This window comes from Mus musculus, chromosome 7 (assembly GCF_000001635.26).
Source record: "Mus musculus strain C57BL/6J chromosome 7, GRCm38.p6 C57BL/6J".
NCBI classification, from domain to species: domain Eukaryota; kingdom Metazoa; phylum Chordata; class Mammalia; order Rodentia; family Muridae; genus Mus; species Mus musculus.
Window position 1 is genome coordinate 43995877 of NC_000073.6, and position 15407 is coordinate 44011283.

Below are 15407 nucleotides of genomic sequence, written 5' to 3' on the forward strand. Positions count from 1 at the left end.
CTCCTGCAGCTCCTGGACACCTGTTACCATGTGGTTCCTGATCCTGTTCCTAGCCCTGTCCCTAGGAGGGATTGGTGAGATGAGGGAAAGGGAGGGGTCACAGCCCTAACTCTCCTGCTGCCTTTGACCCTGGCCATCCCTCTCTCCTCTCCCCTGACCCCAGCTACATCATGAACCATCACCTGCTCCTCCTTCTCTGCCCTGCACAGTGCCAGGTCCCTCACAGTCCTTGCTCTCAGGACAGATGCGGGTCCAATCCCACTTTCCAGAAATTTCTCCTCTTTCTTAGAAACCTGACCATCTCTGAGCTTCTCCAGTCTTTCTAAGTAACCCAACTTCTTACCAAACTTAGGACCTCAGATTTCCCTACAGTATATTGTTTTTCCTAGAGCCTCATAGCCCTAAGCCTGAGTCAGAGGCTTGCCTAATCCCACACTAGAGCCTTAGGCTGTCCAGCAGCTGCCAGCCTTCATCTGTGTTTGCTACATGATGACAACTGGTCCCCCAACAATGGGAGGGTCTCTTACTGAATGGAGACTTCTGTTAGGCTAAGATGACTGTCCAGCTAAACTCAAGCGAATCCTCCTGGTTCCACCTACCCAGCTCTGGGGTTACAGGCACACAGCATCTCACCTGACTTTTTCCCTGTGTTCTGGAGGGTTCAGCTCAGGTCCTAATGCTTGCATGGCCAATTGTGTAACAACCAAGCCATCTCCAGCCCAGCTCTTGGGAATAAGTTCTGAGTTAGTGTCTCATGATGTAGCCCATGCTTGTCTTCATCCATGGCAATGCCTCTGCCTCAGCCTGCTGGGTACTGAGGTTATAGAGAAGTGCAGCTATGCATGGCTTGCCAAGATATCCTGTTCCCAAATGCTGTGCCTTGGCCTGCTCTTAACACTCATGCCTCTCTCCCTACGCTGCAGGCTCCTGTCCCATCTCATCAGAGCTCCAATGCACAGCTCTAGTTCCCACTCTCTACAGGACACCCCAAAAGACCCCAATACCTAACCCTTGTACCTTACATAATTGGATCCTCCTCTCTGCCTCCCAGTGGCCTCGCTTGATCTAACAGTTTTTACTTCTGTCCAGAGGCTTTAATTCCTTTTCCACTCCTGTAGTGGGGCTGCCTAAGAGAACAATGATCCTATCCAATGCCCAGACCACTTGCCCACCTGCACAGGAGCAGAGCCTTTTCCTCACAGTCCCCCAGAATTTCCTTCTATCACTGCTTGTCCCAACCCAAACTCCTTTTTAAGGGAGTCCCACCCTCTTAGATGTCATCTCCACCACAGACCCTAACAGGAGTCCAGGCCCTATCCTTGACCCTGCTCCTTTTACCTGGAAATTCCTCAATCTCTCCATCCCAGCTGCCACTTCATGCCCACACCAAGAAACCTCAAATCAACCCCAAGCTCCCTTTCCTGGTTTCATTTATTCATTCAAATCTAATTTTCTGAGGCCTCACCTTTCAAGAATTCCCAAAACCCATCCAAGGCTGTGACTTGTTCACGAGCCTTGAAGACTCTAAATTCCATACTAGAGAATTTCATTCTCATTGGACTAAGATTGAAGCTTTCCTGCCATCCCTTAACCTAAATTTCTAAACTGGCCTGACATTATACCCGATTCCTGATTTAAGAGTTCTTTCTATACCCACAGCATTCATCTCCCTATCCAGGACCAGCCATATATTGGTCCCTTCCCTAGATCCCCTGGCCATTTCCCCTGATCCCAGCAGTGCTTAACTGTGTCCATCAAGGGTTGACCTCCCTACATGTGCCAACTCTCCCCTCCCCCATTGCTCCTGTTGCAGATGCTGCACCTCCTGTCCAGTCTCGAATTGTTGGAGGATTTAACTGTGAGAAGAATTCCCAACCCTGGCATGTGGCTGTGTACCGCTACAACAAATATATATGCGGGGGAGTCCTGTTGGACCGTAACTGGGTTCTCACAGCTGCCCACTGCCATGTCAGGTAAGTAAGGGTGGAGACAGGAAAGCAGGGTGGAAGCCAGAGATCATGACTCCAGGACAGGCTGGAATACTGAAGGCCAGGTGGGTGGGACTGGCAGAAAGTCTATCTATGACCTCCTGGGTCTCTCTTTACTCCATCCTCCAAGGATTTTGTTCAGAGTCCTGTTTCTTTCTTTTCTGTCTTTTTATCTCTCTGTCTCCTGTCTGTATTCAAGTCTGAGTGTCTCCGTGGTCATCTGTCACTGTGTGTCTGACTTGGGACACTAGGCACACCTTTCTGGTTCTGGGTCTCATGTGTCCTCTTATATCACTACTGACCATAGTGGGGAAAAGACCTAAAGGGCCCCTGAGGATAGAGAGTGCTGTGCCTGAGGGTAGGCTGTGAGAGATGTCCTCACTCTCCTCAGAGCAGCTCTACCTTTAGGACCTTCTGTCCACTCTAGGACACACAGAGAAGGGCTGGTCAGAACTGGAGCTGGGTGAGGTAACTGAGTACAGAGAGAGCTGGATGCTGGGGAGGGAGGGGAGGGCTCAGACCTTGGGCTGCAGGCCAGGCCTTACCTGCTGGGGAAGTTCAGCCCTGTCCTAGCTGCACCTGAGCAGCTCTCAGGCCTGCTGCTCCTCCCTGCCCCCTCTTCCCTTGTCTTCTGTTCCTGTCTCTGTCTCTTTCTGCCTCTCTGACTCCTTATGTATGTATGTATGTATGTATGTATGTATGTATGTATGTATGATGTATGTATATGCCTTTCTGTCTCTCTGTGTTTCTGTGTGTGTGTGTGTGGTGTATGTGTGTGTATCTTTCTGTCTCTGTGTGTTTCTTTCCCTGAGTCTCATTTCCTTCCTCCCTCCCTCCTCCCCCTCTTCTGACTCTGACCAATCACCCTGATTCTCTCATCTCACTCCCTCCATCTCCTGCCTTGTCCCCTAGCCAGTATAATGTTTGGCTGGGCAAAACAAAGCTATTCCAACGTGAACCCTCTGCTCAGCACCGAATGGTCAGCAAAAGCTTCCCCCACCCTGACTACAACATGAGCCTCCTCATAATCCACAACCCAGAACCTGAGGACGATGAGAGCAATGACCTGATGTTACTACGCCTCAGCGAGCCAGCTGACATCACAGATGCTGTGAAGCCCATCGCCCTGCCCACTGAGGAGCCCAAGCTGGGGAGCACATGCCTAGTCTCAGGCTGGGGCAGCATTACACCCACGAAATGTGAGTCTTCTCCAAGCAACACAGCTCGGTGTGGGGGAGGGACAGAGGGGTCTGGATTTGGCCCTGCTCACCACCCACTTTTCCCCTGCTCCACAGTCCAAACCCCAGATGATCTCCAGTGTGTGTCCATCAAGCTCCTGCCTAATGAGGTCTGTGTCAAAAACCACAATCAAAAGGTGACAGATGTCATGTTGTGTGCAGGAGAGATGGGTGGAGGCAAAGATACTTGCAAGGTGAGACAGACCCTCCCTACAGTGAGGTGAAGGGCTGAAAGAGAGAACTGAGGTTCTTGGTTCCCACTTCAACTACCTGACTCGGCAGGCTCTTTGCATCCTTCTCTATGGAAGGGATGCACCCTGGGAGGGGAGGATCCTGTAGCTGGTAGTAGTTCTCCTCTGTAACTTTGCTTAGGGGATGGTCCTGTGAGGCCCTCACCACAACCCAATGTCCTCATAAGATCTGGGCTCCCAAGACCTGGATTCCCTCACTTGCTGACCAGAGCTGCCTCTTAAGAGTCCCTATGTTCCTCCCTGGAGTCAGTTCCAGGTTGTCTACTAGAATCCAACTGCCAGGTGCTTTCTTGCTCCTGACCCTATCCTTCTTTCAGGGTGACTCAGGAGGCCCACTGATCTGTGATGGTGTTCTCCATGGTATCACAGCATGGGGCCCTATCCCATGTGGCAAACCCAATACGCCGGGAGTCTACACAAAACTTATTAAGTTTACCAACTGGATAAAAGACACTATGGCAAAAAACCCCTGAGTGTCACATTATCTGCTGTTCTCAATAAAATACACCATGAAACAAATGAGTTCAAGGTCTGACATTCTCTGTCCTACTGGAGTGCAGGACCAAATCAAGGATCCCTCGGCTAAGGTCTGGACTTCCAAAGTAGATCAGCAAGGGACAGGTGTACATGTACTATTGGCTAAGGGGGTGGGGTTGAAACAAATGCAGACAAAAGGCTCAGACAAACTCAGGAATGCTCGTAAGTCTCCTATGGCAAGAAAAATGTTCAGATCACAGGAAAAGATTAGAGACATCAGAATGATTGACTCCAGGTAGGCCTAACCCTATACTGGAAGCAGAAGAGATGATAAACAGTCAGACACTGAGAATTCAGATTGCCAATCTGGGTTTTTTGAACTGGGCTGGGTTTTATGTTAATGAAGCCTTGAATTGAGGGAGAAGAGTCTGTCCACAGAAGGACAGGGACTGCCCCAAAGGCTAGCCTGTGGTGTCTCAACCAGTGGACACTGGATGGGATTTCTTTGATAGGGTTGGCCAAAGGATGAAGAGTGACTTAGAACCATTTCCTGTGGCACAGAGAATCACCCATTGTCTTAGTCAGGGTTTCTATTCCTGCACAAACATCATGACCAAGAAGCAAGTTGGGGAGGAAAGGGTTTATTCGGCTTACACTTCCACATTGCTGTTCATCACCAAGGAAGTCAGGACTGGAACTCAAGCAGGTCAGAAAGCAGGAGCTGATGCAGAGGCCATGGAGGGATGTTCTTTACTGGCTTGCTTTACCTGGCTTGGTCAGCCTGCTCTCTTATAGAACCACGACTACCAGCCCAGAGATGGTCCCACCCACAAGGGACCTTTCCCCCTTGATCACTAATTGAGAAAATACCTTACAGTTGGATATCATGGAGGCATTTCCTCAACTGAAGCTCCTTTCTCTGTGATAACTCCAGCTGTGTCAAGTTGACACAAAACTAGCCAGTACACCCATCTTGGGAATAGGGCCACACTGCTGCTGCTGCTGCACAGGACCACAAAACACTGTCTGTTTAGAGGAACAAGCCACAGCTAACAGTATCAGAGAACTTCCAGAGAAGGGTCCCTGCCAATACTCAGTCAGAAAGGAGTAGGCCTTAGCGAGTGGAACTGGTCTTGCCACCTGTGTCCTGAGCCTGAAGGTGCTACCTGCTCTCAGGGGAAGTATGGGACATCAAGGGAGGTTTGATGAAAACTGAGCCACAGGGACAGAGGTTGAGGCATCTGGCTGCAGGAACTCATTAGTGTCCTGAGAAGATGACATATCCCTCTGTTGGAGAGTTCCATGGTAATGCACAAAGCTGTTTACAACAGACAACTTCTGGACAGGCTCCAAGTTCCTGTCCAAAATGGACTGCTGCTGCAACTGCAATGAGTGATGTCTCGAGGCCCAATGGAAGTAGCTGAGCCTCTGCTCCATGGAAGGCAAACTGTAGCTCCACATTAGCACTTGGTTGAGGAAGGACGAAGTTCCTCTGGGAAGGGACCCCATGAGAACTTGACTCAGAGCCCTACCCCAAACCCTAAGCCCAGGAGGCTGACCCCCTTTCCTGGGCTCCACCCTGCCTTTTGGAGGCACTGCCTTTCCATCTGAGGCCTCGCCCTCACCTAGCCACAGCATCAACCACAAACAGAGTCAGGCTGAGGGGAATAAGGAGCCCTGTACTGGGGTGGGGTCAGAAGAGGACAGAAGGCTAGACAGGGAATACCACCACTCCCAAAAGGAAAGAGACAGAGACAAACTCCCTGACCTGCCAAAAGTAGACACACACACACACACACACACACACACACACACACACACACACGACAAATGGATACATACTCAGAGCAGAAAGGAAAATGGGGGACAAGTTCATCAGTCACAATAGTGGGCAGAAGATTTTAATCGCAGCTACTTATGATGATGAGGCAAGAGAATGGCATATTGAAAGCCAGCATGGACGACAGAGTGAGTCCAAAGCCACCCTGGGATACAGAGAAAGCCCAAGAAAGATGCAGAGACACCCCTCTCCCTAGGAGGAACAGAGCTGGAAACCTAGCCACACCTCTGGGTAGGAGGAGGCTCTGGGTTTGGGTGGAGGATCACAGTCACCCTTTCCTTTGCCAACACTACCGATGCCAATGCTAAGGAACCTGAAGATGAAGTCTATCTTGTTCAAGCAGTGGTAGACTGGTCAGAAGGAGAGGAACATGGTGGTCCAGAGAATGAGGCATAGTACTAGGGCCAGAAATATGAAGCCCTTGTTTGATAACTACAGTTACCCCAATCTCTCTCTCTCTCTCTCTCTCTCTCTCTCTCTCTCTCTCTCTCTCTCTCTCTCTCTCTCTCTCTTTCTTTTTCCAACCCTCTCTCCCTCCACTCCTCTATCTCTTTCTCTCGCTCTTGCTCTCTCACTCTCTCCTTCCTCTCACACTGTGAGAAACCCAACCTAAGTACTCCATCAGGGCTGGGGCATTGTTCAGAGGGAAAGCACCTGCCTAGAGTCCTCCAGTGAGGTTCTTCTGGGGGTGTAGCTCAGTGATAGAGACCCTGTGGAGTGTGTGTGTAAGGTTCTGAGTTCTGCCTTCAGCAACCTTCTCCTCCCCCCCCCCCAGAAAAGAAAAGAAAAACAGCATCTCCACTCACATTACCAAAATCACTACCTAGAAATTCTAAAATAACTCTACTGCCATTCATAGAGTTACCCACCATCAATGATGCACCTACTGTGAGACCTAACCTACTCCCGCAGAAATACTCCAGTAAGAATGCCAGTGTCCCACCCCCACAGTCACCTCTAGCACCCAATAGAAGAACCCCCCATCTATGTATACACTGACCAGTGAATTGTCCCATGTTGACACTCTTATGCCTCCTGCAGTCAATCCATAGGCATATGAAGCCAGACCATGTACATATGCCATCAACCGATCTACCATGCTGAACACCAACAACGTTACCAGGAACATGGATATGAGGGACCAGCCATGTAGAACCAACTTTCTTTCTCCTTGCAGGAACAGAGCACGTCAGCTGGGGAAGGAGAAAGTTTTGGGGACCTGGATCTATTCTCCACCACCTCCGAGTGCAAATCATAATCATGCTCTTCCTCCTTTCCATTTCTCCCTCTCATCTACAACCTGTTTCCTGTGAAGCTGTTTGCAGCTCACCTCCAGGACCACTTCAACTCTTTCCATTTTCATGAGCTGGCCTCTTCTGATACAGTACACCTATCTTAAACTCCAGCATGATTATGTATGCTTGAAGACATACATAAAAGATTGAGTGAATGAAAGAACTCACAAATGGAGGAATACATGCTTCTTCTCTCGTCCTTTAGAGCAAAGAACAGTGGAGTTTTCAGGAGAACTTGTGCACAGAAACCTAGGACTCAGAAGAGAACTTGGTTGCCAGTTGATCACCAGCTCCTCACTTACCCTAGATTAGGGCTAGCCTGGCCTTCTTGGAGCTTAGAGAGAAAACATGCATGCACCCAGGTCAAATGTGCTAACTGCCATGAGAGATGAAATAGTCTAGATGCTCAACAAGAGGGGATGGGTCTGAAACCTGCAACAGTAAGTAGGTATCAAAGGCTGGGTATTTCCCCTTCTCTGCACCAGAACCCATGCTGACTTCTTGATGTTTTAACATTTGAGACAAAGTCTCCCTGTGTAGTTTCACTGGCCTGAGTACACTATGTGCACAGTCTAACCTGGACCTCACCAAGATCCACCAGCCCCTGACTGCTAAGTTCTGGGATCAAAGGTGTGCACCAAAATATGCAGCTGCCAAACTGAACCCTCAATGAGGCTCCTGGAGGGAGGTGACATTTTCTGGTTGCTGTTTCTTGAGAAAGGGTCTCACATGGCCCAGGGTGGGCTAACCTCAAAATGTAGCTCAGGATCTAGGAAACAAAGAAGAACATGGTCATTGTTATCCCAACACTGTTTAGGGTGGGTAACACAAAACTGGAAAAACCTGAGTTCTCATATTCTTGAACCAAAGTGTCAATAGACCATGGTAATATGTACCAAAACTTTTATTCATTTTAATTTATTGGTTTGTTTTGAGACAGCTCTATATATTACCCTGGCTGTCTTGAAACTCACTATGTAGACTAAGATGGTCTACATCACAGACTACTAGAGCCTAGAATCCCACAGATCCACCTGGCTCTGGCTTCAAAGTGCTGGTATTGAAGGTGTGCAATACTACACCCAGCTCTGAAACTTCTCATAGAATCAATAAAATCAGTGATCCAGAGTTCCAAGTCCAAAAAGGAAGCATTTGGGCATTCTCAGATAAAGAATTTTTATCTGCAGGGAGCTTGCAGCTCTCCTGGCTATCCCTGGTGCAAAGAATTTGTGCAGACTACTGATTTGTAGGGTAACCTTCTTATTGAGGTGCAGGACCTTACTTAGAGCTGTGAGTTGGGGGTCACTCGCTTCTCCATCCTCCTTTCACACTTCCTGACCATCACCCCTGACCTTGCCATCTGGCTACAGTCCCCGGAACTCAAACAGCTCCAGAAACAGCAGGTCCTGCCCCACCCAATCTCATCCCTGGGAAGGTGTCCAGGGTGACCTAGGGCCTACTGTACAGTGGGTGCAACGAGGCCCTCCCATCCCACAGCCAGGAGGGTGCAAGCAGGAAGTACAACTCTGTCAGCAAGGACAGAGCTTCGGTCAGCATCTGGGTAGAAAGAGGACAGGGGAGGGGCTGTGGGGGAGAATGAGGGTTTTAAAGTCTCCCTGAGGAGACTCCACAGCTCCAAGCTCACCTCCTGCAGCTCCTGGACACCTGTTACCATGTGGTTCCTGATCCTGTTCCTAGCCCTGTCCCTAGGAGGGATTGGTGAGATGAGGAAATGGGAGGGGTCAGAGCCCTGACTCTCCTGCTGCCTTTGGCCCTGGCCATCCCTTTCCCCTCTCCCCTCTCCTCAGCTATATCATGAGCACCACCTGCTCCTCCTTCTCTGGCCCTGTACACTGCCAGGTCCCCCACAGTTCTTGCACCGAGCATACTTCCCACTTTACAGAACTTTCTACTCTTTCTTAGTCCCCTGACCATCTCTGGGCTTCTCCAGTCTTTCTAAGGAAGCCAACCCCTTACAAAAATTAAGACCTCAGATGTCCCTCCAGTTGATTGATTTTCCTAGAGCCTCATAGCCCAAGCCCTGAATCATGGACTTGCCTAATCCCACACTACTGTCATTGGCTGTCTAGCAGCTGCCAGCTTTCAAGTGTGTTCTCCACATGATGACAACTGGTTTCCCATCATCTCAAGTTGGCCAGTTTCTACCAAAACTTTCACTTCTCAAATTGGCTTGTGACATAAGATTGGTTCCACCCCTTTCTGCTGGGGGAAACTGTCCATGTCCCTTCTCACTGGCTTTTTGTTTAGTCTTGTTTTTGGAGAAGGGGTGATTTTGCAGACACCCAATGTGGACATGAAATATCTTCATCAATCACTGGCCACCTGGGCCTGGGTCTCTCACTGAATGGAGTCTTCCTGTTAGGCTAAGATGATTGTGCAGAAAGACTCAAGGGAATCCTCCTGTTTCCACCTACACAGCTCTGGGGTTACAGGCTACAACATCACACCTGACTTTTCCTCTGTCTTCTGGAGGGTTCAGCTCAGGTCCTAATGCTTGCATGGCCAATCCTGTAGCAGCCAAGCCATTGCATTCCCAGCTCTTGGGAATAAGTTCTGAGTTAGTATCTCATGATGTAGCCCAGGCTTGACTTCAGTCCATGGCAATCCCTCTGCCTCAGCCTGTTGTGTACGGAGGTTACAAAGAAGTTGGTCTGTGCATGGATTGCGAAGATTTACTGTTTCCAAATGCCGTGCTTTGGCCTTATCTTTCCTCTCTTGCCTCACTCCCTGAGCCAGAGGCTCCTGTTTCCTCTCTCTAGAGCCCCACTGAATAGCTCTATTTCCCACTCTGTGCAGGACACCCCAAAGACCCCAATGCCTAACCCTACTACCTCACATCAACTGGGTCCTCTGCTCTTCCTCAAAGTAGCCTGACTTGCTCTAAGTATGTTTCCACTTCCATCCAGAGTCTTTAATTCCTTTTCCACACCTGTCCAGAGGCTGCCTCCAAGAGAACCCTGAGCCTCTCCAATAACCAGATCACTTGCCCACCTCCACAGGAGCAGAACCTTTTCCTCACAGACCCCCAGAATTTCCTTCTCTCACTGCTTGTCCTGTCTCAAACTGCATTCTCAGGGAGCCCCACCCCTCTTAGATGTCATCTCCACCACAGAACCTAAAATGAGCCCACGCCTTAGCCTTGACCCTGCTCCTTTTACCTGGAAATTCCTCAATCTCTTCATCCCAGCTGCCACTTCATGCCCAATCCAAGAATCCCAAAATCAACCCCAAGCTCCCTTTCCTGGATTTATTTATTTATTCAAATCTAGTTTTCTGATATCTCACCTTTCCAGAATTCCCAAAACCCAGCAAAGACTGTGACTTCTTCTTAAACTTTGGAGACTCTAAATTCCATATCAGAGGATATCATTCTCAAGGGATTAAGAATAAACTGGAATTCTCTCTCTCTCTCTCTCTCTCTCTCTCTCTCTCTCTCTCTCTCTCTCTCTTTCTTTCTCTCTCTCTTCTCTCTCTCTCTCTCTCTCTCTCTCTCTCTCTCTCTCTCTCTCTCTCTCTCCCCTCCCTTTCTGTCCCTTAACCCAAAACTATAGAGTGACCTGGCATTATACCCAATTCCTGATTCAAGAGTTATTTCTGTCCCCGCAGCATACATCTATCTCCCTATCCAGTACCAGCCATATATTGGTCTCTACCCCAGATCACCTGGACATGTCCACAGATCCCAGCCCTGCTTAGCTATGTCCCCCAATGGTACACCTCCCTACATGTGCCAACTCTGCCCTCCCTGATTACCCCTGTTGCAGATGTGCACCTCCTGTCCAGTCTCGAGTGGTTGGAGGATATAACTGTGAGAAGAATTCCCAACCCTGGCAGGTGGCTTTGTACAACTACAAGAAACACATATGTGGGGGAGTCCTGTTAGACCTCAACTGGGTTCTCACAGCTGCTCACTGCTATGTCCAGTGAGTAAGGGTGGACACAGGAAAGCAGGGTGGCAGTCACAGATCATGACTCCAAGACAGGCTGGGGTACTGAGGTGGGGGGGGGTGGGACTGGCTGAAAGTCTATCCATGACTTCCTGGGTCTCTCTTTCCTCATGCATCCAGGTTTGTGTTCAGAGTCCTGTTTCTTTCTTTTTTTCCCCTGTCTTATTGTCTGTCTACTTCATGTCTGTATTCAAATCTTACTGTCTCCATGGCCATCTGTCATTGTGTGTGTCCCCTTGGGACTCTCCTTGCCCTGTCTGGGTCTGGGTCTCATCTGTTCTCTTTTATCACTACTGATCATAGTGGGGACCAGACCTGAAGGGTCCCTGAGGATAGAACTTGCTGTCCCTGAGGGTAGGCTGTGAGAGAAGTCCTCACTTACTTAGAGCAGCTCTGCCTTTAGGACCTTCTGTCCACTCTAGGACACGCAGAGAAGGGCTGGTCAAAACTGGAGCTGGGTGAGGTAACTGAGTACAGAGAGAGATAGATACTGTGGGATGAGTGGTGAGATCTCAGACATTGGGCTGCAGGCCAAGCTTTACCTACTGGGGAAGTTCAGCCCTGTCCTAGCTGCACCTGAGCAGCTCTCAGGCCTACCCCTCCTCCCTGCCCACTCCTCCCTTGTCTTCTCTTCCTGTGTATGTCCCTTCTGCCTCTCTGCCTATGTATGTATGTATATATGTATGTATGTATGTATGTATGTATGTATGTTTGTGTATTTATGTATGTATGTGCCTTTCTGTTTCTCTGTTTGTTTTTCTCTATCTTTTTCGTATGTGTGTGTGTGTGTGTGTGTGTGTGTGTGTGTGTGTGTGTGTGTCTTTCTGTCTCTGTGTGTTTCTGTCCTTGACTCTCTCTTCCTTCCTCCCTCCCTCACCCCCCCCCCACTCTTCCTATTTACTCTACCCAATCTCCCCTTAGGCTCCTCTCACTTGCTCCATCTACTTCCCTGCCCACCAGCCAGTTTGAGGGTTGACTGGGCAAAACAACCTATTCTAAGAGGAACCCTCTGCTCAGCACCGATTGGTCAGCAAAAGCTTCCCTCACCCTGGCTTCAACATGAGCCTCATGATGAACAAAAAACTACATCCTGAGGACGACTTTAGCAATGACCTGATGCTGCTCCGCCTCAGCAAGCCTGCTGCCATCACAGATATTCTGAAGCCCATCGACCTGCCCACTAAGAAGCCCAAGCTCAGTAGTGCATGCCTAGCATCAGGCTGGGACAGCATTACACCCACTAAATATGAGGGTGGTATAACTAATACAGCAGGGTGTGGAAGAGGGGCAGAGAAAACTGGACTGGGCCCTGCTCACCACCCAATTCCCCCTGATCCACAGTACAATAACCAGATGATCTGCAGTGTGTGTCCATCAAGCTTCTGCCTATTGAGGACTGTGTCAAAAACTACAATGAGAAGGTGACAGATGTCATGTTGTGTGCAGAGAGATGGGTGGCGGCAAAGACACTTGCAAGGTGAAAGTGTCTCCCTACAGTGAGGTGAAGGGCTGAAAGAGAGAACAAGGTTCTTGGTTCGCACTTCAACACCCTGACTAGGCAGGCTCTTTGCATCCTTCCCTATGGGAGGGATGTGCACTGGGAGGGGAGGATCATGTAGCTGGTATGATTTCTCCTCTTAGACTTGTCTTAGGGGATGGTCCTGTGAGCATCTCACCACAACCCAATATTCTCATAAGATCTGGGCTCCAAAGAGTTGAATTCCCTCATCTATTGAACAGAGATTTCTCTTAGAGTCCCTGTATTCCTGCCCTGGGAGTCAGTTCCAGGTTATCTACTAGAATCCAACAGCCAGGCTCTGCCTTAATTTTTTCCCTGTCCTTCTTTCAGGGTGACTCAGGAGGCCCACTGATCTGTGATGGTGTTCTCCAAGGTACTACATTGAATGACCCTGAACCATGTTGTACACTTGCTTTCCCAGGCATCTACACCAAAGATGCTCACCTCCTGAATAAAAGATACTATGACAAAAAAATGCCCAAATATCATATTGTCCCATGTTTTTTTTTTAACCCACCATGAAGCAAATGAGTTTAAGGTCTGACATTCTCTGTCCTACTGGAGTGAGGTACACAACCTAGGTTCCCGTAGCTGAGGTAAGGATTTGCAAAGTAGATCAGCAAGGGACAGGTGTATATGTCCTCTTGGCTAAGGGGATGGGGTTGAAACAAATGCACACAAGAGGCTCAGACCAACTTAGGGATGCCACTTGAGTCTCCTCTGGCAAGAAAAATGTTCAGATCACAGAGGAAAAGGCTATAGAGATCAGAATGCGAGACTCCATCTAGGCCTGACCCTATACTGGAAACAGAAGAGATGATGAACAGTCAGACACTGCGAATTCAGACTGCCTATCTTGGTTTCTTACATTTGGCTGGAGTATTATTTTAATAAAATGTAAACTCACTGGAGAAGAGTCTGTCCCCAGAAGGGCAGGGATTGCCTCAAAGCTAGGCTGCAGTGTCTCCACCAGGGTCCACTCGAGGGGATTTCTTTGGTAGGGGTGGACTTAGAACCATGTCCTTTGTGCAGAGAATCACCCATCTTGAAAAAAGGGCCACTATGCTGCTGCTGCTCAGACCAGAAACCACTTTCTGTTTAGAGGGACATAGCCACAGCTAAGAGTATCAGAGAACTTCTGGAGAAGGGCCATGAAGGACAGAAGGCTAGATAGAACTGGAAATATAGCCACAACTCTGGGTAGGAGGAAGCTCTGTGGTTGAGTGAAGGATCCCAAGTCACCCTTGTCCTTGCCAACACTTACCGATGACAATACTGAGGAAACTGAAGATGAAGTCTATCTTGTTCAGTCAGCAGCAGACTGGTCGAAAGGAGAGGAACATGGTAGGCAGGAGAAAGAGGCATAATGTCAGGGCCAGAAATATGAAGCCTTTGCTCATGTGAATGTAAACTGGGGAAGAAATTTAGAAAGATAACTACAGGACTTAGTCATTCCAATCTCTCTCTCTCTCTCTCTCTCTCTCTCTCTCTCTCTCTCTCTCTCTCTCTCTCCATCCTCTCACAGCAAGAGGAGCCCGACCTAGGTACTCCAGCAGCTGGGGAGGAGTGTCTTTACAAATCCTGGATGAGCAGTTTAGAGATACATAGATCTTATCTATCTCCAAATACAAGATAAAAGCAGTCAAGGGGTCTTGGTGTTGTTTCTTAGTTGGCAGAATATTTGCCTAGCTGTGAGCATCCTGCATTTCATCCTCAGCACTGTGCTGAGCTGAGTCTGCAGCACATGCCTGTGATCCCTGCACTTGGGAGGAGGATCAGAAAATCATGGTTGTCCACAGATACACATTGAGCTGGAGGTCAGCCTGAGCTATATAGACCTGTCACAAACAAGTCAGAGGAAGGGAACATAGCTGTCTTGAATCCATCCCACAATAAGGGGCAGGACATGGTTCAGAGGTACAGCACCTGCATAGAGTCCTCCAATGAGATTCTTCTGGGGGTGTGGCTTAGTGATAGAGAACCTGTGGAGAGTTTGTGTAAGGCACTGGGCTCTGACTTCAGCAACCCCATCCTCCTGCCCCCCAAAAATAGATATAAAGGAAGAAACATCACCTACACTCTCCTTAACAAAATCATTACCTAGAAATTCTAAAATAACTCTACTGCCACTCATACAGTGATCCACCAACAATGATGTCCCCACTGTGAACCCAAACCTAGACCCCCAGAGAGAATCATAAAAGAGTGCCAGTATCCCACCCCAACAGTCACCTCTAGTACCCAATGGAATGAACCCCCAGTGCATATATTCACTGACCAGTGATTTGTCCCACATTGACACATTTATGACCCCTGCAGTCAATCCAGAGGCAGATAAATCCACTGTACAATCAGTTCACATAGATAATCCACACATCCATTACACTGAACACCAACAAAGTTCCAGGAAGATGAACATGAGGGGCCAGCCATGTATGACAAAATTTCAGTCCTCCTCCCAGGAACAGAGCAGGACAGCAGGGGAGGGAGAAAAATTCTGGGACCTGGATCTTTTCTCCCCTCTCTCTCAATGCATACAAACCTTCATCCTCTTCCTCATTCCCATATCCTCCTCTCATCTACATCCCTATGGATGTTGTTTGAAGCTCATCTCCAGCAACACTTCAACTCTTTCCATTCTCATGGACTGGACTCTTCCGGTGCAGTACACCTATCTCAAACTCCAGAATGATTGAAGACATACAAAAAGATCAAGTGCATGAATGTACTCACAAGTGGATGAATGCGTGCTTCCTCTCTTGTCATGTAGAGCAAAGAACAGTGCAGTTTTCAGAAGAACTTGGGCACAGAGGCCTAGGACTCAGAGGAGA

The 15407-nt window shown here is 48.7% G+C and overlaps 2 protein-coding genes and 1 pseudogene across 2 annotated transcripts in view; all 3 read left to right on the forward strand.

Annotated features, from left to right (window-relative positions):
* Klk1b11 (kallikrein 1-related peptidase b11) lies at positions 1–3999 on the forward strand. Its single transcript, NM_010640.2, has 5 exons — positions 1–74; positions 1814–1973; positions 2901–3187; positions 3284–3420; positions 3795–3999. The coding sequence occupies exons 1-5, from the start codon at positions 29–31 to the stop codon at positions 3948–3950; spliced, it is 786 nt and encodes a 261-aa protein (NP_034770.1). The 5' UTR covers positions 1–28; the 3' UTR covers positions 3951–3999.
* Klk1b21 (kallikrein 1-related peptidase b21) overlaps positions 8740–15407 on the forward strand; it is a 101968-nt gene continuing 95300 nt past the window's right edge. The window contains exon 1 of the mRNA XM_017322001.1: positions 8740–8808. Within this exon, the coding sequence (XP_017177490.1) occupies positions 8763–8808 (46 nt within the window). The 5' untranslated portion in view covers positions 8740–8762. The remainder of the gene's footprint in view (positions 8809–15407) is intronic.
* Positions 8763–13058, forward strand: Klk1b12-ps (kallikrein 1-related peptidase b12, pseudogene; annotated as a pseudogene).

What these genes read in the sequence shown, in the direction of transcription:
- Klk1b11 (NM_010640.2), top strand. Translation starts at nt 29, where the DNA reads ATGTGGTTCCTGATCCTGTTCCTAGCCCTGTCCCTAGGAGGGATTG. An exon ending in GCTGCCCACTGCCATGTCAG is followed by an intron (nt 1,974 to 2,900) that starts GTAAGTAAGGGT and finishes CTTGTCCCCTAG; the next exon opens with CCAGTATAATGTTTGGCTGG. An exon ending in GAGGCAAAGATACTTGCAAG is followed by an intron (nt 3,421 to 3,794) that starts GTGAGACAGACC and finishes TCCTTCTTTCAG; the next exon opens with GGTGACTCAGGAGGCCCACT.